This window comes from Anguilla rostrata, chromosome 18, assembly GCF_018555375.3.
Source record: "Anguilla rostrata isolate EN2019 chromosome 18, ASM1855537v3, whole genome shotgun sequence".
Lineage (NCBI taxonomy): Eukaryota > Metazoa > Chordata > Actinopteri > Anguilliformes > Anguillidae > Anguilla > Anguilla rostrata.
The window spans coordinates 25,864,550-25,886,470 of NC_057950.1; the positions used below are offsets into that span (position 1 = coordinate 25,864,550).

The following is a 21,921-nucleotide window of genomic DNA, read 5'->3' on the forward strand; positions in this document are numbered from 1 at the left end:
AGTCTACAGTCCCCTGATTGTCTTTGCCGAAGCTCAACATTAATGTCAACCAAGTTACCTAGGAGACGGAACAGATCAAAGAGACAAAAAAAAAAAAAAAAAAAAAACCCTCAAAATGTCTGATTAATCAAGCCTGCAAACAGCTTATTTCTTTTAGCCGGCATGCAAGTATGAAAATGAGATTCGGGGAGCAGTACATTGTGCAGATTTGTTCATTCTTATCAGAACAAAGCCAGAGGCAGCTTATTTCATGGATCAGTGGCGCCGCCGCCGAGCGGCACAGAGCAGGTGACGGCTCCTCTTTCTGCGGCGGGAACAAAATTAGCAAAAAGTCGGCGCAAATTAGCCTCTCATATTTTCAGTAATATGACATTATTTTTCATTTACTTTTTTGATCCACTTTTCAGGATTTCCTCTCTCTCTCTCCCTCTCTCCCTCTCTCTCTGTCTCGTCCCCTCCTCTCACGCGCGCACCGCTTACCGCCAAATCCTTTCACATCACATAACTGGCAAGGGCGGAAATGAGAGAGAGAGAGAGAGAGAGAAAAAAGAAAACAAAGCGAAAGAAAAAAAATTAAAACGTGAACGGCTCAAAAAGGACTCGTGCTTTCTTTGTTCTGCGCAGTTGTCCGAGCCTGCCCCGTGTGGTTTTTTTTTTTTTAGGAAGACCCGTTACCCAAGATGCTTTTTGTTCCCTCGTGTTCGTTTTAAACTGTAATTTGTTCTCGTGTCTGTTCTGTCTCTGAGTGGCTCCCTGCTACAAAAGGGATTAATGCTATGACCTTTAAAAGGGCTAGAACGAGTGCGTCCGCAACACTGCGCTGCAGTGACACGGTCTGGCCACCAGGGCCATGTCAACAATGATATTCCATTGTCACGCGGATGTCTAATGCTAAATGCTTTATTCATTCTTGGTAGACAGATATGCCGGCTTGATTCTTTAGTCACCTCTAAAGAGACAATGAACAGCCTTTCAGAGAGAAAACCGACATATATTTATGTTTCCTATCACAAACAGCACAGGGTCCTTTAATGAAAACCAATGCCGCAACAGTAGAAAAAGTGCAATAAAGGCACACCAGTATTATCGATCTTATTCAACATAAACACCAATTTTGTGTCAATTATACAACCCCATTTAAAATATTTTAAAAGATTGAAGTGGTGGAATCATTCATTGTGAGCAACCCAATCCAAATAATTCTGCCATGATAGAGTACATGCACTGAACAATATCTGGTTGCACACAAAGTTCATCTCTGCGATCCTCTAATGCCATGCAGAAGTGTCACGTATGGACAACACCAGGTTTCAGGGATCTAAGAGTGGAATACGCAAGACAAAGATATTGAATCATTTCATAATTTTCAACATTTATTCTTTTAGCCACACCCACTTACAACAGAGGCTTTCACACGGTAAGCAAACGCCTTGGAGCTAAGGGAAAGGAGAGGTACTGTCACAATCATATGAGGGCCTAAACGCCACTTCAAGGTGCCTGCCTCAAGGCCTCAAGAGATAACAGACAAGGAGGGCCAGCTTTATACATACACCAGCTTTGAGGGTTCACGACTTTTGAGTTACAAACGGAGGCCGAGTTCAATTCGTTTTTTTACCATTAAAAAGGTGACCTGCAGTCCACAGGAAGCCAGAAACACAGTCGCACTCTCACGCCAATGACAGCGAATTCCCATTTTGCGCAATATTGTGTTTTGCATGAGGTCAGAGCGAGCTCCAGGACCGTGGTCCACAATCCACCGGCTCTGTCTATACTGTACATGAACGCACTTTCAGCTCCTGGCAATAGGGCTACTTCATCTATTATCATGAGTGGCTGACAGAGTCAGAGATTACTGACTGGGAGAGGAACAAATGCAGAGGAAAAAATGGCCGCTCCACTATGAGAGACACATTTCCACACAGATATTATTCAGATTTTTTCGACAAGGGCCCGTTCCATATCTAGAGCTTTCCGTACCAGAAAATTTACACTCTACTGTCAGACCCAAGCAGAACTCCACTGAAACTTTATCATGTTGTTTTTTTCCCTCTAAAATAACCTGTATCGTTGGTGACATGTTACAAGTGACACGTTGACTACATTCAAATTAACTGCTTTTAATTTCTTGTTAGTTGCTAGGCTGCAGACAAAAAAATAAAAAACCCTGTCTAGGTGGGTGATGAAGTTTGCCATGCTCATGTTACAGTATTAACAAGCTCTTCAATTTTATACCTCGAGCACTTTAACTGAACGTATTAAATGCGATTCAATTTGCATGTCGACACATTCAAATTTCACCATAATGACCAACTCCACCTCAGTTGTTTTCTACAGGGTCCTACTTTCCTTGTTCAGAAAATTCATGTTGGCTTTGACGGTGCATGGCAGTAGTAAGTTTTAATACATAACTCAACGGTTTTCCCCCTAAACGTCTCAGCTGCGTGACTTGTATGATAGCGGATAGCTTGTCGGTCTGATAAACACAGCTCTGTGGATTTAATACGCATTCAAGGGCCTGTCCGCCATGTGAAGAACACTGAATTGATGAAGTTTAATCGAGCTACGTGATTGTTGGCTAAGTAGCTACGCCCAGAGATTGATATCCGCATTCATATTGCAGTACCATCGATGCGTCGGTCGTGCCTTTGTTCATCCACTGTATCCGCCCATTCACTGGACAATTAGGATAAACCTGCTGACTGCTGTCACTCTGATACTGCTGGGTTTGTCAATGACCAAAGTGGCTGCTGTAATTGTACTTTGGGCACTTGTATCCTCATAAACTTGTGCAAAACATTGTGGACAAGCCTCCATTTTGGATTTTTTTTTTTTGTAATATATTTTTTGTAGCGGTATGCCAGCCTCTCTCTTCGTCTTACCGTTACGAGCAATAAGTCACTTTACAGGTTTGGTTTGGCGGCCAACGCCATGGCATTTACCAAACAAACGCAGCTTTTAAAATGAAAATGAAGGACAAAAGGCATTCCGTCTGTCTGAGTGAATGCGGGCCTCAGGACGGCCTTTACGGGCACGGCTCATGATTACGGAGCGCGCCGGAACGTTTCGGATGTTAATGGGGAAACGGGACTGCCTCCGACGGCTTTGGCTGCTGGCACTGGCTGGCAGAGCCGGGAGAGCCAGAGAGAGAGAGCGCGACCCCCGTCTGCCATCTGGTCCCCGGTATCACCGGCGAGCACCGCGGCGCACCGCGCCGTGTGGAAGCACTCAGGAAGGGAGCGTGGGCCACGCGCTGCACAGGGGGGAGGAAGCCTCAAATCAAAACTAGCGAGCGGAAATTCTATTGAGGCTGCGAAACGATATGAAAACATCGTTTCGCAGCCTTTTCGCTAAATTCATATCTTGTCCTCACGTTACACCGATTATACAGGGCGTGGCTGTTCAGAATGGTATTCTACGATGTCTGGGTTGGTTTCAGAGGTTGAAGAATTACACCTATAGGGAAATGTTCAAAGGAGCCTGAATATTCTGGATATCCAATAAATTAACAAATAAAGCAAAATAACTGATAATGAATAATGTTTTTTTTTTTTCGTAACGAGGTACTCGTGCCTCTCAGAAACTTCATTAAAAAATTGCATGATTCTTGAAGTCATTTCTGTTTGCCCTTTACTTCAGCTCCAAAACAAACTGCAATTAGCAATACAGAATTTCAGTATCAGGAGAAAACGCCACTGAGGTTCATTCATTCCGAATGTCGAGTGAACAAAGTCCTGTAGGCAGCGCACCCCTGAGTCAAGTGTTGACATCTAGAAGTGGAAATGCTCTTCTGAGAAAGCAATAATAATAATATAAAGAGGAATAATATAATCATAATGTTGATTTCACTGTGAAAGTAAAGCTCACCTTGCGATTGCCGTGTTAAGAAAATAAAGACAGGAAAAAGTAGCAGCATTGTTCTGTAGAACTATAGAACAGAGAGCACTACCTACGCGTGAAATATATAACAGGTCTTAGGAAGGAAAAGGCCTTCAACTCATTCACAAATGCCCTCCTTACTGGGGAGCTGCCTGCAATTAAAACTACGAGAGGCGGATTAATGGGTTCCCAGAGCTACTGGGGCACGTTGGAGGTGTACATCATTAACGGTCAGCCTAATTCTCTTATCGCACTACCTAAACGCCTAAATAGAGTGGCCCAGGTGAACCTGGAACAGAGCGGCTTCAGAAGGACGGGACGAATATCTGATCGCGCTATTTCCGAACAGGTTCGGAGGACTGCCATTGCCCTCGGAGTAAGGAAGAGTGGAGAGGGGCTAAGTTACGGCTCGTTTTTTTAAAAATGTTTCCAAGCCGAGGGCCTACAGGGACTGGTGTTCCAGAACCCGGAGTTTACTCCCCAGTAGTGCTGAACAGATGTTAAGCAAGGCATACGGTATTACCGCAGGACTGGGTTTCCTGAAGGATTCCACCTGTAGGCCCTATAACACGACCACCCTTTGGCAGAGGAGCCTGGTCTCGGCCTAATGGCGGCTTTTTATCGAGCGGTAATTACAGTCGGCCAAACTTCAGATCAGTGTAAACGAAACGTTTGTTAACGTGGGCCGTCGCAGAGAGAAACTCCGCCCGGCCTTTGGCGATCGAGCCACAGACCGCCTCTGGACTTGCCTCAGAACGCTGGGGAGCAGGTCCCCTTGGAAACAAACCAGGGCAGAGATGGCGGTTGACCTGAAGACTGTGCCGAGCCCACAGCGGGGTGCACTGCCATCACATGACATCACATGCCAGTTGTTCCGCCCTTAAATTTTAGCGCTGTGCCCTGGGTTGCATATAGGACCCTTTGACCCGGGCCCAAGGACCCTTTCCATCCCGCGGACTTGTTACAATACAAACCACACACGGGGTACAGCGCAATGTTTTAGAGCCTGAAACCAGAGTAAAGGCAAAGTTGCTGAATAATCATTCGGATAGAAGGCACGCTACCATGAATAGCATGGGCTCAATGATTCAAAACAAAAGGGAAAACTAAAAAGTGATTTTCCTTACTTTTCCTCCCTCCAAAAGCATCTTCCATGTCCATTTTCCTCAAAAACACACTCAGAAAGACGAGACATTTGAGGGAAGACGAGCCGTTTGACAGGAAACTCGTTCGCCGCGGGTTAACTGAAGGTGTAAATCATCCCTCCTGCAGTCATCCAGGACACAGTTGCTGATCTGACTAATAGAGAGCAGCGGTGGGTTAGGAGGTAGAACACGCGGCGCTTGCGTTATCTTGACGCGCTTGCGTCTAACAAACAGCATTACAGAGGCTCTGCACAAGTTCAGAGGAGCACTCATGGGAAGTTGTAACACGCTCTAATACAACACGCCGCTCTGTTTTCCGTTTAAATAATCTGATTCTCCCAACATAAGACACTATCATCTTCAGGGAATAAAAAAAAAAAAGACTCTGAAAGTTGGCCCGCTTTGTGCTTGTTTCTTTATCTCGGCTCTTCTGAGTAGGCAAGGCGTATTAACAAGCTTTGAACTCACACTTACAATAATGTGCCATCAACAGTTTTATAAGCTAATTAGAAAAACAGTTTAATTAATGACTGACTGCTAATAAAATGGCAGCGATGAAAAAAAAGAGAAAGCGAGGTGCTAAGCTTCTACTACCACCAATTAAGGGCTAATTACAAACAAATTATATATGTGTTTTGCTGTGGGCTTTCATTTTAAAAAATGGCTTTAATTAAAAGAGAAAACATGCTAATTAATTAAACAGCACACACACACACACAAAAAAAATCTACACTGAAAAGTATGCTTTGTCTGTTAAGTAATTAATGAAATACAATAATCCAAATTAGATTCCGCGGCATTTGATAAAGCCGAGTGTGACTCCGTTTGAAATGAACGGGCCGAACGTAACTTGAGTCATCCGGAGATATAATGAAAGTTCACAGGGTGAGAAATCGCTTCCACAGCAGGGGGAGAAAGACAAAGAGGAGTCTTCTCTCGCTCCGTTCCTCCTGTACCCTCAGGCCTGACAGGAGGGGTGTAGGAGGAGGAGGGAGGAGGGAGTGGGGGGGGGTAGGGGTGGGGGTGTAGGAGGAGGCCCCCGCGTACAGAAATATTCCAAAATCTGATAATGGCTTTTTTCCACAAACAGAAACGCTCATTAGCATTTGATTACTAACAAGCCTTGCGCGCCTGACAATGGCATTACAAACAGCCAAATACATAAATAACATGAAGCCTTCTTAGCACAGTTTCCCTTTGTCTTCCTTAACCTGCCGTGTCAGCGCACACAAAGCGCAGTCTGACACCTGTGTTTCACAGGCGTTTAGTGACGCTTCGCCGAAACGCAGGGCTTCGCGGGCGGCGGCGGCCCGCAAGCTCTTCAAACTTTCCCGTCTGTTGGGAAAATAAACCGGAATGCTGGAGGCCCCCGCAACCTGAAGCCGCTTTGCTCGACAAACTTTTAATATGACGCAATAGCACCGCATGTTAAATGTTACCCGATGCACAGACGTCCAACTGTATGGGATAAAAAGTGAAACGAAGCAAAGGCTTGAATCAGAACTGCTTTCTTCCCTGAGTTCCCATAAGTACTATGTAATGTACAGTTGCTAAGAGATTTGATGAAGTCATTAAAACGGAACCAAATGACATTTGGACAAAGAGACTGGAGGGTAAATAGTGAACGCTCCAGTGAGGGCATTACACCACTGTGAATTTGTTTTTTTCTTTTTTTTTTTACATTCAGCCCCACCCCTCAGTATCTGCCATGAGAATTATAACACAGGTTTTTCACATTTGCTTTTTTTCTTCATTTACGTTATTCGATTTTAAAACCTCTCTCTTCTATTGGCCTAATAACTTGCATTATCCATAAGGTCTTCGCGGATTAAGCTGTCTGCTAAATGGATGTAAAATGCACTTGTCATGCTGTAGTCAGTGTTCTCACAACAGCATCAGCTCTGTCATTTCATCAGACACGTACCACAGAAAACACCAAATCAAAAAAATATAATATACCCAGGATAAAAAAAGATCAAATCCTATCACATCAGTCTTATTTCTTGTGAGGATGATTTATAGTATACCAAAATGTATTAAAACCCCACCCTTTGTTTAGTTGTAAGCACAAGTACTTGGTTACACTGGCAGGCTCTTGAGAGGGACCACGTTACTCATGGCCTACAGAACAGCGACTTTGCACAGTATGTTCAGAGTGTGAGTGTGATCGGCAACGCGAGGGACTATCCCCCTAGCGACAGTACATCCTTGCTCCCTAGCAGTAGTATGTCCTCGTTCCCTAGCAGTCATACTTCCTTGTTCCCTAGCAATCATACATCCTCGTTCCCTAGCAGTAGTATGTCCTCGTTCCCTAGCAATCGTACATCCCTGTTCCCTAGCAGCAGTATGTCCTCGTTCCCTAGCAGTCATACTTCCTTGTTCCCTAGCAATCATACATCCTCGTTCCCTAGCAGTAGTATGTCCTCGTTCCCTAGCAATCGTACATCCTCGTTCCCTAGCAGCAGTATGTCCTCGTTCCCTAGCAGTCATACTTCCTTGTTCCCTAGCAGTCGTACATCCTCGTTCCCTAGCAGCAGTATGTCCTCGTTCCCTAGCAGTCATACTTCCTTGTTCCCTAGCAATCGTACATCCTCGTTCCCAAGCAATCGTACATCCTCGTTCCCTAGCGGTCGTACGTCCTCCTCACTGTGTTTTGCGTTTGGATCTTTCAGTGCATCGCTCCAGTAATTTCCTTCAAGTTTTAGAAATCAGAAATTCTGAGGACCAGAAAACCCTGAAAAACTCATGCACTCCAAGAAAACATGCCACAAACTTAAAAAAAAAAACTTGTTCTTAGTGAGAAAATAAGAAAAAAAAACCTGTTTAATTCTTTCCTCTGATATCCAAAGAGCCCTTATTTTTAATATGTGCGGGCGGATCATATCACTCCTCATGAGACAGAAACAGAAAGCGAGGGAGTTATATATAGTAGTCACTTAATGTTATGCTAATTAGTGAAATTAATTACTCCTTATGTAACTTAAAGCTGTGTAAAATAATACCCAGTAATAAAAGAAGAGAGACTCTTGTTTCTTAATTTCAGGGCTGCCATAATTTAATCTGCTAAACCAATATGAAACAGTATCTAAGCAGCCACAAGCCATTCCCCGCGCGGAGCCACTGTTGGTCTGCTCTCTGCTTTTGAGAAACAGCGAGAAGCTCCTCCGTGAAAACTTAATAGCCTTTAACGCTGCAAATGCTGCATCTCTCTCACGCATAATCAAAAAATTCCCAAAAATAAATACCTAAACAATTATCGGACAATTGCAAACAGTTGTTGTGTTTACTGCATATATTTCCTATTTTATACAGTATATGCAGTTATGTGTTCCTACGGTCATCAGCTAAATGAGAACAATGTGAGGTATTCTTCTGAGGTAGCAGACGACGTTCATACTGATATAAAATGCATTTTTTAGGGATAAATGATGGTAAGATCATCACGTCATTGACCCCATTGTTTCCACAGGGTAAGCTCTTCCTTAACATATGCCACGGCTCAAACTTGTGAAATGTTTTATTCACTTATCATGAGTCATGTTTTCATCAAGTTCACTGAGAAGGTTTCCTTTTAATGTCAAGCTGATTTCAAAGTGACCAGTAAGACCCTTTCTCGCCATTTCAAAACCTGGCCGGACTAAAAAAAACCGATACATATTGCACACTTTGTAAAGATTTTCGAAAGGTTTTACAAGGTTATTCTAATATTTATACGCAACAGAACGGAACAAAAATTAATTTGATGCATAAGCTCAAAATTCAGCAGAAACGAACAGCTTTGTTATTCCAGACTTTGAAAGCTGACTCGACATCTTTAGTGGTCTCACCGGAAGAACACCAGGCCAGTCTCTCGCTATATTAGAGATAAATGCACAGTGATGTTCTTAATGCGATACAGGGCATATGTCCCACTGTAAACCTTCAGGTACCACAGTTAGACTCGGAAGCAAACTCAGCTCTAATGCTGGGTGTTGTGCTGTGCCTAACCGAAAAGCTGATAAGACAGGCTAAATCACCAAATCACTGAGGGCATATGGTGTGCATGACTGCGTTATGATATACCACAGCGATGGCATGCGCGGCATATTACATTTCAACCCTGTTGCAATGAGGCGTTTTACTTTCCTGCGGATTCTGTGGAAAGAGCACAGATGTGTTTACCTCTCCGTCACTGCCACACCATTTACCAAACACGCGTCACTCCGCTAACTGCAGGGCTAAGTGCTAATTAACATGAGAGAGATTATAAATTAGGGCGTAAAATGCTTTACTAATACCCGCAATATCCCCAAGGACCTTCTATAATGGCAACATTCATTTCTCTAAACTTCAATAATCTCTCGCCTCAAAACATATGGCATCTCTGTAGTTTAAAAAAAAAAGGAAAGAAGAACAAAGCGTGACCTGACTGCGTTAGCTGGGACGGCGCTGAGGAGGCTGCTGAAGTGCTCAGGTGCGGCTCCCTGAGCACCGTGCCGCGCTGCTGGCGCGTTTTACGCTCACCGGCCCTGGAGTGAACACGGTCCACCCCTCCAGCCACTCCAGCCCCTCCAGCCACTCCAGCCCCTCCAGCCCCTCCAGCCCCTCCAGCCCCTCCAGCCCCTCCAGCCCCTCCAGCCCCTCCACCCACTCCACCCCTCCAGCCCCTCCAGCCCTCCAGCCCCTCCAGCCCCTCCAGCCCTCCACCCTCAGCCCCTCCAGCCCCTCAGCCCCTCCACCCCTCCAGCCCTCCACCCTCCAGCCACCTCCAGCCCCCCACTACCTCAGCCCTCTGCAAGGGCTTGAGGACTGAGGACGGGCCTTAAAGAAGCACCGGGTGATCCCCCTCTCAATAAGCCAGCGATAATGTGAGGGAAAGACAGCAGCCAGCATTTATTATTATTATTCTTTTTATTTTATTTTTTAAAAATAATAATAATATAGCTGCTAGCAGCAATTACGGAGTCCAATCCATATTTGTTCATATTTGGAAGTTTGTAGTGCATGACAATGTGAATACCAAGTTACATCATATTATCTTAAAATATTTGGGAATTTTGAGGATTTATGTAAAAAAGCCACACGTCTGCATGTCCATTGGCCCACCTATTATCAGAGCAACCCTGCCTTTGCAATCTTTCATCAGACAAGTCAAAAGACATGCTTCTACACACTTTCTACATTAAGCACACTTAAAATACAAACGAAGGTCTGGAATTATCCCTCTCACGACTCCAAAAGGCAGGAAGTTCTGCATGGCGGATGTTATGGGTCCTTGAGGCAAATGTGTTCTTTGTCAGGACATACATCTGTGTACCAAATTTTAGGACAAATTATTCAACGGGGCAATGCATTTAAAGGTTTCAATTTCAGATGACTACTGCAGCACCCCTTAGGGTCTGAATACCAGCATATTAGGGTGGTGGCCCTTGACACTGGAAAGGCCATTACTGTATTCATGCAAATTTCAGGAGGGTACGGTACAATGTACTATAAGCAAGTGAGTTTCTTTTTTTAACTTACTGCAGGAAACCACAAATAAACCCTCACAGTCACAGCTGGGTTCCACAACCTTTGGTGCTTGGTCCCCACACAATGGTATTATTCACAATAATAACTTTAGCACCACACATCATATTATAAAGCACTTCCTGATGAAATACATAATAAAGCTACACATGAAGCTCTGAATATTACATTTCTTGAATTTCTTTTGCAGTCCTTCTTTAAAGCTTATCACAAATCCACAGATCGTGCAAAAATTACTGGACCATGTTGCTTTTTGTAGGAAATCGTGGTTTTTTTGTGATTCAGATGTTTCTGTGAAATTGAGAGGCAATCTGACACTAGTTTGTAAAACTCTTCTGTCTGAGTCTCCGAAGGAGATATTGTACTGATGAGTCACAGATGCAAAGACACAATGACAGACACACAGACGCACACACGCACCAAATAATACTGGTCATGTATGCTAGGGTTGCACAGTAATATTGCGGTTATGTCGGTACTGACTGATAACAGCCTGAAACAAACTTAGCAGTATTGGGATAACACCAACATTATGGTCAATACGATGCAGACATTCAGGTGTAAATTCCCACTACAAAATTTACATTTCTGTGCCCCACCTCTGAGGAGAAAAGACTTAGACAGGGCACGGACCCATCCAGGTCTCACTTGGTTATTGACTTTGCTGAATCTGGGACGACTCCGCTGAATCCAGCACACTTCGTTATTCAATCTGACTCAGTTCGATCCATAAAGGCTTTGCTTGTTCCACTGAAGAGACATGATCTCTCTTTTGTGTTTGCAACTTAGTATTTGTCAATTAAGCTTCACATCAAGCTTTACAATCTTACCCTGTAGCCATTCCTTACAGTGTAATGCACTCATTGTAATACCCTGTAGCCATTCCTTACAGTGTAATGCACTCATAGTAATACCCTGTAGCCATTCCTTACAGTGTAATGCACTCATTGTAATACCCTGTAGCCATTCCTTACAGTGTAATGCACTCATTGTAATACCCTGTAGCCATTCCTTACAGTGTAATGCACTCATTGTAATACCCTGTAGCCATTCCTTACAGTGTAATGCACTCATTGTAATACCCTGTAGCCATTCCTTACAGTGTAATGCACTCATTGTAATACCCTGTAGCCATTCCTTACAGTGTAATGCTCTCACATTACTGCTCAGGTCTACCCACTCTGCTCAGATCATGAGTGCTAAGAATCACTGGGTAACTTGGTTAAGGAGATCAAACTCCATGCTTTGAAGGCACATTTGCACAGAGGCTCTATTTGACTCCTCACTGACATTTCAGACATTGTTGGAATTCCCAAATGTAACTTATTTAGGAAAATATGACGCACGGGTGCTTTCTCCATTTCTGTTTGAAGGGTTTCCAGAGATCATTTTTGGAATGTTGAGCGGGAAAACACTCGACGACATTGAACCGACAGGACGCTGGCATTAAGCGCGGGTGTGTCAGGTTCAGGTAGCAGTCATGCTACATTCTGTAAATTAGGCTCTGCCACAATGGAGGAGTGGGAAGGATCGCTACGAGGAGAAGCACGGCTAACTGAGCACTGGCATGGGCCACAAAAAAGCCACGGACCTGAAACATTTGTCCACTGAAGAACTTACCGGAAATTGGTACACGAGACCTTTGACTAAAAAGTTACAGGAACTTCCACGTTGGCTTCCCCCCTCCCCCCTCCCCCCCCAGAGAAGTGCGCGTTTCTGCCCCAATTATGCGTGTGTGAGGGCTGCATTTCCGCTAAATTAGCTTCAAACCGCAATGCATTCAGAGTCACCCGGAGTTTCGAAACTGCAGGCAATGCATTTAGGACATGTGAACTTCAAAGGGAGCCTCTCGTACCTTGAAACTTTTAACAGTCGGCTTGAAAGCAATATACCCTTCATTAAAACAGAATCAAAGTCACTTTAGACACTGCTGAACTTCAGAAACGCAGAGGAGGAGAGGGATTTTCCATTAACTCATAAACGGCTGCAGGACTTCTACATCCTTTTTTTTTGTTTTTTTTTCCCCCCCCGCACCCGTCCGTCTCCACTGGAGGAGAATAGCCGCGGACCCATCAGCGCGATTTGTCACAGCGGGAGCGCCCCGCGATGGCTTATCGTCGCTACTCACCTCTCGAGTGGCGAGTCTGTCACTCAAGTCCTCCGCTTTCCCATAATCCCCTTCAGCGATCGCCGAGTCGAGGCTTTTTTCCAGGCCCGTCTAAAAAATAAAAAAAAAATAGAAGTGAATTTGGAGGGAGAGAGAGAGAGAGAGAGAGAGAAAGAGAGAGAGAAATCAAAGACGGGAGTTTAAATAAAATCCCCGGGCTATATATATTTTTAATATGATTACTTTAACTACAAATATGTAGATTTCTCCTCACAAAAGGAAACCTTTTTGATTAGATATTAAGCGCAGCATCTAGAAATGCTACAGGAGATTACCGCCCGTAAATGCGCCACTTTAATTACACATTTCCATTACAGCCGCACACAGGCGTCCCGGCTGCTGCAGGACGCCGCGTCTCCCCTCCCGCGAAACGCGGACGTCGACCGCGTGCCGCGCGTCGTGCATCAAACGGCCCGCGCCTCGTCCTCGAAGCGGACGCCGTCGCAGCGAGAGAGACGGCGGACGCCGAAATTAAGAGCGCTTTCGCTCGACGCGGCCGGACGAGCGTGTTTCCAGCCCTTCTTTTAATTCGAGCGCAGTCGCCCTTTAAAAGCGTTTCCTCCATCTTCCTGCTCCAAATGAAGCTCTTTTTTTTGTGTGGCTTTTTTTTAAAAGTCACCGCATGTAACTCCCTCTCGCTATCCTTGACGCATTTAGGCGGCAACAGCACATAACGAAGCAAAGCGGTTACTTTAAAACTTAACGTGAAACGTTAAAATAATAACAACAACACTAACAACAACACGATGAGTGAGGGAAACAATTTGATGGTCATAACTACTCGTGTCTGCAAATTAAATCTGTGACAGAAATCTCCATTCAAAGACATCTGCTCTTCAGAAGATAATGCTTTCTGTGCCATGAACGCGTTTCCATGTCCATCTCTAAAGCGCTTCTGAACTCTCCTGTCCCCCCCCCCCCCCCCCCTCACAAATTAAATTCTAATGGTACCAGGTTATTTTATGAATATTTTATGAAGAGGGGGGGCGGGGGTTATTATAACACTCGAGCCTCATAATGGCAATGGCAATTTACAGAAAACCTAAAACCTAACATCAATGTGAAATAAACTCCTTCATTCTTTCATAGAAATAAGAACAAAACCTAATTTCCCCTTCTAACTCATTTTGTCCATTTAAAATGTACAGGATAAATATATCAGAAAAAAGGGCAAAGCAACACAGTTGTGTCACCTTATTTTCACTCAGACTTGCATATATCTGACTAAAAGTTCTTATATAAATAATTAAAATATAAATGACTGCATGTTCTATTAATCTGGGCTATGCTATAAATATTTGAAATATGAAACTAATTTTCATACTGGGACATTTTAAATGAAGTTCTGTATACCCTGAATTAAGGAGATATTCAAATGTGCATTTTAAATGTAGTTAGTTTTGATAAACATGGGAACAGAGCCTTCCGTGTTTTAAATGTCCTTATTCATAATTTTGATTGAAATTGTGCAATTAATTTCTTCAAAATTTATTATTAATGTTTTCACCTCAATAATATATTGCAGACACTATTTTTGAAGACCAAGCAAAAACCAAAGAAAACTCTTAATTTTATGCTTCTCTGAGATAAATTACACTTGGAATAGCATTTTAAGAAAGCATTTGAAAAGATTGTTTTAATTGAATTACAGAATTTTTTTTCAATTTAAAAGAAATTATACTGGCTATCGTTTTCCGTACATGACAATTTACAAATTAAAATAACTGCAGACAAAACACTTTCTAGTTCTAATAAACCAAATTGATAAGTTTTATTCATGGTGTTATTGCCTAAATGGCTTCAAGTGAGAAATAAATTAGTTCTATTTACCAAGCTATGAGCTGGAGAGCTATTTTAAGAAAGCTTAATCAGACGTGTACATTGAGACTGCTCAATTTCAGTTTCTGTGTGATGGCTACTTAGTATGCAAACTCAGCTTTCACTTCTTAGTGAATACGCACTATACATAGGCCTACGACACACTGTTCACACACACTGACCTACACACGCACACATGTTCATTCGTTATTTGAGACAAAAGTCAAAAATATCACAAAGAGCCCAAAACATTTTTTAACAGTCTTGGACCTCGTAACTACTCAATATCAATGCCCAAACAGTAGGAAAACATGTAAACGCACATGCTAGGCACACAGACGATCACATACACAAATGCACAGCCAGGAATGTAAATGCACATAAAAGCACATGCCCACACAGAATAGCATTAGTACGGGCCCCATTTAAGAGCACAAACTTGCTTGCGAATGCAGGTCCTAGCACCGATTCAACAGAGGTGCTATGTCTATGCACTACGGCACTGTAATGGCCACCATCCCATGAAGCAGCCAATGGCCAAGGAATGTCTTTAATAATCAGGTGTGACTATGCACAGGCCAATCAGAATGCTTCACATAGATCTGCTGTATCAGTGCAGTGCATAGCCTATTCTTTAAGTAATAACTGCTCATTACTTCCTAGGTGGCATTATTAAATTACCTTTAAAGTTATTCCGTTGATGAGAACTTTCTTGCAGATAAATGTTGTTCATTAATGTTTAAATGAAAGCGTATGCTGAAATTACCTGATTCTCTTGCATAGCATTTCTCTGCTAATGCACATTCACTACAGCGTCTCATCCTTGTGACTGTAGCCTAGCAACTAGCTACCCAGCCCAGTGACTGTAGCCTAGCAGCTAGCTTCTCATCCCTGTGACTGTAGCTTAGCAGCTAGCATCTCAGCCCAGTGACAATAGCCTAGCAGTGAGCTTCTGATCCCAGTGACTGTAGCCTAGCAACTAGCTACCCAGCCCAGTGACTGTAGCCTAGCAGTTAGCTACGCAGCCCAGTGACTGCAGCCTAACAGCTAGCTTCTCGGCCCAGTGGAAGTCTGTAGAGGGGATGGACGCTCCGCGTTCTCCGAGGTGATCGCTCGAGGCGCACACAGCTGTTTCACGGTCCACTAGCTCGGTGGCCTGGGCGCAGCGTTGCAAGAAGCGGCCTTCTGCTTTCTGACCGACAGGAGGAGTCCCCTCCTCCCTTGTCCCCTGAGCCAGGCCACCCCGGTCTGGGCAGCGCTGTGGTAGCACCCCTAGGGACTCCCAACCACAGTAGAAACCAACACGACCAGGACCTGCTTCCATACATCCCAGTATCAAGCTAAGGGAAGCCTGCAGAGAAGCCCAGCTCTGTGCTTCTGAATACATGCTAAAGGCTCCAGGCCCCCTGCATAACACCCCCATCCTGCATACATCTGTCAGCAGCTCCCCATATGTCCTTTCAACACAACCATCTAAACAAGACGCTTTCCACTCCAGGCTATGATGAGTGTGACGTAAGGGAGCTCAAAAGAACGTTTGCTTGCCCCACACCTGAAAAACACAGGTAGGGGAACAGAGAAACAAGTGCGTAACAAACGCTAGCCCAGTTAAATGCTAACCCAGCACGGACGTGCGCCCTTTGACCTGAGCAGCTGACAGCTCTGCCGTGCACTGCCTCGGTGATGTCACGCGCAGACACGCCCACAAACGGGGATCTGCATCTCGCAGTAAACCGCAACCAAACACCCGGCAGAACCATCACCCCCGCGTGGGCTACAAGGTTTCCCCGAGAAGATAATCTCATCATTAAACATAACCGCGTGTAATGACAAAAAAGGAGGAGCTCGGTAAAACCTTTTTTTTCCGGACGTGAACGGTTTTATCGTTTAAGCTGAGCCGCTTCTTCAGCTGTCCGTCAAGTTTCAACGTTCGAATGCGAATATTCCAAAACGCGCATCACGCAGAGGAGCGGGAGGAAGACGAGGAGACCGGAGCTCTTCCTCCGCGGTGCGGCGGCTTTAAGGCGCGCTTCCCGCGGAGGGAGAGAGGAAGATGAGAGGGGTCCTCCTCACCTTGGGCGGGGGCCGGCCGCAGGGGGGGGTCTCGAACCGATCGTTCGCCCCGAAGTACTGCGTGAGCCCCTTCCAGTGCGCTTCGCGCTTGGCTAGGGGCTCCCTGTAAAAAAGGAACAGCGTTTCACCTCTCATTACGAGACTAGCGTAGCATCGTTACACACAAACAGCAGCACACCCATTTCTAACTGCTTTAGCAGAAGGACAGGCTAACCAATCTTTCCCTTAAAATATTTAACAAATGCTAGTTAAAATAGCTTTTTATACTATTAAATATAAGCATAGCCTAGTCTTTTTCCCCCCTCACTTCAAAGTTCTTTACAGTGATGATATGACGTGTACTTAATAGCATACAGAGCAGGCTTACCGGCCTGTTACATGTTACACAGCCACACCAGGGACGTTATTAAAATGGGATACTTGAGAGAAAATGTTTGACTTTCTCCTCTTTGTCACACTAGCTTCTATCATTTCTCCCTCGTCCCTGTAAGGTGATGTCATTGGTGTCACTTCAATGGACATTTGAATGAGAGGCCAGCGGTTGGCTGTGAAATTTTAGCACACAGCACGCTAACATAATTGGAAATGTAATAAATGTAAGCTGTATGTCGCGGGAGACGGCTGTGGAAGGAATGCTGGGATAGCCTGCAGCCTGTGATGCTACCTGCAGCTTCCACAAGAACAGTGTGACTGAGCGCAGGGACAGAAATGGCTTTCGCAGTTTGCATAGCGATGTCGCAAACAAAGCTAAATTTAAATCGCCATTCCGAATAAAACATTTTTAATTATACAATTACCTTCAACCACAAAGCCAATAATTATACACTATTTCATATATTTGTGGAAATGCATGCATTTAGTTACAAAATTTTCCATTTCTTTTTTTCAGGACTTACACACAGTTTCTGCAAGCTGTGTGGCTGTGTTCTGTATTTCCATTGGTTTTTTTGAGCTTCAAGCAATCTTAGTTTTTGCGCCACCAAAATAAGTCAATAAACTGAGTTATTGGATGACCAATGTTGTTCCCTTAAAAGCCTTTGGATTTATTTTTTATTTTATTTTTTATAGTTGGGGGTACAAATGTGCAAAGTGTGCAAATTACATAAAAGCCTTTTCAAGCAACTCATCCCAGCTTAAAGTGGAATAACTCCCATCCTCATCAAAAGATCAGTGGGGGGAGGGTGAAGTTAGGCTGACAGATGCCCAGATCAGAGCAGAGATGTACAGTAGTCAGTAGCACAAATTTCTGTAATTTCCAATGACATATTTCATATGTGCCATATCACACACCACAAGCAGTGTTCATAAGCAGTTTTCATTACACAAGACGGAGAGGTTGGGTTGGCTGTGGTACCTGTCCTCTTCTCTGGATGAGCCGGGGGTTTCATCAGCTTCTGGGAAAAACAACCACATCAGTACTGGCACAAATAAAGTCATAAAGGTCAGACAGGATAAATACAATGTCTGAACAACATAAAAACAAAAAAAAAAGAAATTACTAAGTCTAACTTCAATAAAGTCAGAAAAATCACTTCAAATAATTGTCAGGCTCCAGTTATTTTAATTTTATTTATTTTAGAAGGCCCCATTTAGGAAGATGCTGTATACGCTCAAATTGAATACAATAACCCTCTCTGACTTGGGTGTACTCTATCAAGCATTATTGGATCTACAGCTAGTAGTATGCAAGGACAGTTCATAATCTACCTAGCTAGCAGCAGTCAGTACTGTGCCACTCTTGATGATTAGCATAATCAAATATAGGCCTACATAGATCCGTTACGTTCTCTGCCAACAGTGCTAAAAATGCCCTGAACGATATCTAATGCTAATTTATGTGCTAATTCTTACTTTTCTTGTGTTTTTTTGGTCTTCGCCTTCTTTCCCTGCGTTCTGTCATCTTCTTCATCTCCTGGTTTTTCTTCTGGAGTTCTTTAAATTTCTGCAATTTTAAAAACAGACCCTGTCATCCAATTCATAGCCTATATGACACTCAAGAAATTTCTTTACAACAAAAACACATTCTTCTGCTGCTTTTTATTACACTGCTATAAACCCAACAAATCCCATCAACCCAGTAAAGGCAGGTAATCCCTCCCACAATTCATTTGATTGGCTGTTTACCGTTTTATTTCAACTTCAAACTCCAAAACTGCTCTCAGGCACCAAATAAAATATAATGAACAAATATTGACTACATTTCATGTTAATACAATGTTCTGACCAAATAACAATACTTTAAATCTAACAAAACATCACACTGAGGACTACGATTCCGTTCAGAACCTGTTCCATACCACAGATATTTTTCTTTAAGAAAGCATAAATATCATTTTTAAACTAGCTCAAGTTCCAATACAACACATTTTCCCAGCCCCAGCTGATGTTTTCAAATTTTACGACCAACGACTGGAAAATCGTTTGCCAAAAGCAATTTGCCAGTGGTTGAGTTTTCTTTAAAAAAAGCAAAAGTCTCAGTTTAAATTGTGCACTGTTTCAAGCAGAACCCAACTGTAAAATTAAATGAAGAGGAAGCACTCCACTTAATAACGTATTTAGATGGGGGCCTGTGTGGAAATTGCTTCACCGGCTGGCAATACTATCGAGAGCTGAAAAAAATGTCAGATGTCTGACTAAATCTGGTAAAAATCGAAATAATTGCAATGGAAATAACTATTTATGCCCAGAAATGTCTTTCCATTTGTAAACAGAGTAATCCCTGCAATTCAAGCACATACTGTATGAAGATTTGTAAAATGAAAACTCAGAGCAGGTTTCACAATGCATAGGCCTATACATGTACAGACAAATTAAGACTTAGGCTATTGTGCTGGTGAGGTTGATAGGAAATAGCCTACTATGGTAATAATATTATTTATAAATCTGTCATAGAAAATTAAATAGCCCTCATGATATATATGTTGCAGGATTGGATTATACAATATTTTAAAAATAAAAAACAAAATCAAAACAACTTTTTAAAATATAGTATAAACCAATCCTGCAACAAATATACCAAATTATTCAAATCAAAGCTCAACACAGACCAAGCCAGTCAACACGGACTAATTAATAATCATTAGTCATTAGTTGTATCATCAGCAAATTCTCCACATTTCAAAGATAAACCATCCAATCATGACAAGGATCTCCAATCAAACTGAATTAGAACATGCATCGGTAAATCAATGAGTTAATAGTAGCACAATTCACAACCTCCATACAAACTTTAAACTGTGCTATGGAATAGACTATGCATTGCCTGTACTGACCCAAAACATCACTGATGGTGCACACAGTGCTTTGACGTGCCACTTATTTATGAACTATTAGTAACCTTAAAGCTACTACTAATAATAATATAGAACTACATTTCAGTGACATACTTCATCAACGACATTTCACTAAGACTAAAATATCATTTAAAAAATAACGTAAACCAGTCTTATAATAAGTATACGTCCTTTGGGAAAATTACGCCATGCTGGCCATACATCCATCCATCTAATCCTTGAATATTATGTGGTCCAGTACGACGTGCCAGTAGGACCAGTGTATTCACTCAATCACTACAGCTTAGCATGCTTCTTGGCTGGAAGTGATCACAACCACTATAGACCATGGATTTATTCACAAACCGTATAGTAACTTCTGATGAATAAGATTAATCATTTTGTACGTCACATTTAAGATGGGAAGCAGTATTGTTTACGATCTGTGTATCACGTAGTAATAGTCCAACGTGGGCCACTAACAGTTACCATGATAATTCAGGGGAATCCACTGAGTTTGGTTACTCGATTAAAAAGCTTTTTATCTCAAATGAAATGTCCCTATAAAATAAATTATTAGCAACATACTCGCCACATGGCAGGCGAAACTCCAGGCAAGCAGTCGTCAGAAGCAAGACTTTCAGTCTGGTTATCCTGTTTTTCTTCTGAATTAACTGGTGATGAGGTCTCGTCGCTCACATTACCTGTTTTTGCTACGTTATTTTCAGAAATGTCATTTTTAACAGTGTTCTCAGTTTCATCAGAACTTGATTCTAAATCACTTTCGTTTAAACCCCACGTCAGCGGGTCGGCGTTATACATGGTGTAAATAAGCACAGGTACACGAAGTTGCAGTTAATATGACTTATCGGATACGTTGCTGGCTAACGTTTGCCATAGATGCAAACATTACTTAATCAGCCTGCTAGATAGTGTAGCTAGTATGGCAAGGCACATCGACGGCTATTTATATGCGCAACGAAAATCGAAAATGCGCAGTGTGGTTTAAAAGCGGACTAAAAAGCAAACCATATAGCTAGCTTCTAATATATTTGTGTTGAATAACTATTATGTATAAAAGTAACCTGCTATGTTGTAGTCTTGTTAAAGTTGTTTTTACTGGCAGCCATGTTTGATTTGGTCCAACAACACGCGCTCTGATTGGTAGACGTTTTTCCCATCTCCACCAGTAACGTTGTACATAATAGCCTCATCCATTACCACATGCCTAATAGGGGATCAATCGTAGGGTGTTATCAACCCACCGATTCTAATCTTAAAATGAACTTCAATTGAGTTTATGTAGAGTCGAGTGTAAATCCTTTTACGAATACTGAAAAAAAAATACTACAAAACCCTACAGTGGCGTATTCTCGACTAATTTATTCTGAAGGGTATAAATTAACGGAACATTAGTATTTAGGGTTTTGAGACCAATTTATGAGTATATGTCATTCAGTACTTCGAAGTGTAACAAGCTGCAGCTCTGCGTTGCATGTACTGTAGTATTATAAATGCAGAACTGCATCTCAGTCAGATCGTATAAAGGGCATAAAAAAGCTCCACTGTGAAACCTTTTAATATTATGATACACATGGGCCTACAGTACAGTATGTATGGAGCATACGGCATTTGGCAGATGGTATACCTGCCATCTCAGTAAATGTTTTTTGAATATGTGAGACCATGTTGAGTATCTAAAGCACTTGCCCCTGTAGCCCCTAATGTCATTACTGTTGGTGGTATTTTATGTGTCTTTCAGAAACATGTACTTTCCATGTATCTAATAAGGAGACTGGGTTTGGCACTTTCATCTGCCAATTCTGGCATGTAGAAATGAAAGTTAAGGTCTGTTATTTTTATGTCCACTTTTTAAATGTTAAAGTTATGATGTGCCAAAGCCCCTACAAGGTTGGTTGGCCAAGTTAGGATGATGGAGCAATGTTAAAATGCTATAATTGTGTGTGTGTTTTTGTGTCTGTGTGTGTGACTGATAGGACAGTAACCACAATATTGCACACAAAGCCCCCCTCACACACTGGCATTTTGCATGACAGTATTA

General features: G+C 42.7%; 1 protein-coding gene across 2 annotated transcripts in view; it reads right to left on the minus strand.

Moving 5' to 3' along the window:
• The window catches only part of fam204a (family with sequence similarity 204 member A), a 24,957-nt gene extending 3,933 nt beyond the window's left edge, over positions 1-21,024 (minus strand). The window contains exons 1-5 of one of the 2 annotated variants that reach the window (XM_064317095.1): positions 20,448-21,024; positions 18,439-18,529; positions 17,942-17,978; positions 16,588-16,690; positions 12,658-12,747 (exon numbers count right to left, since the gene is read on the minus strand). In XM_064317095.1, the coding sequence (XP_064173165.1) occupies positions 12,658-12,747; positions 16,588-16,690; positions 17,942-17,978; positions 18,439-18,529; positions 20,448-20,681 (555 nt within the window). In that variant the 5' untranslated portion in view covers positions 20,682-21,024. Of the gene's footprint in view, positions 1-12,657; positions 12,748-16,587; positions 16,691-17,941; positions 17,982-18,438; positions 18,530-20,447 lie in introns of both variants that reach the window. The other variant, XM_064317094.1, reaches the window with a different exon arrangement.
• Positions 21,025-21,921: the final 897 nt, after the last annotated feature.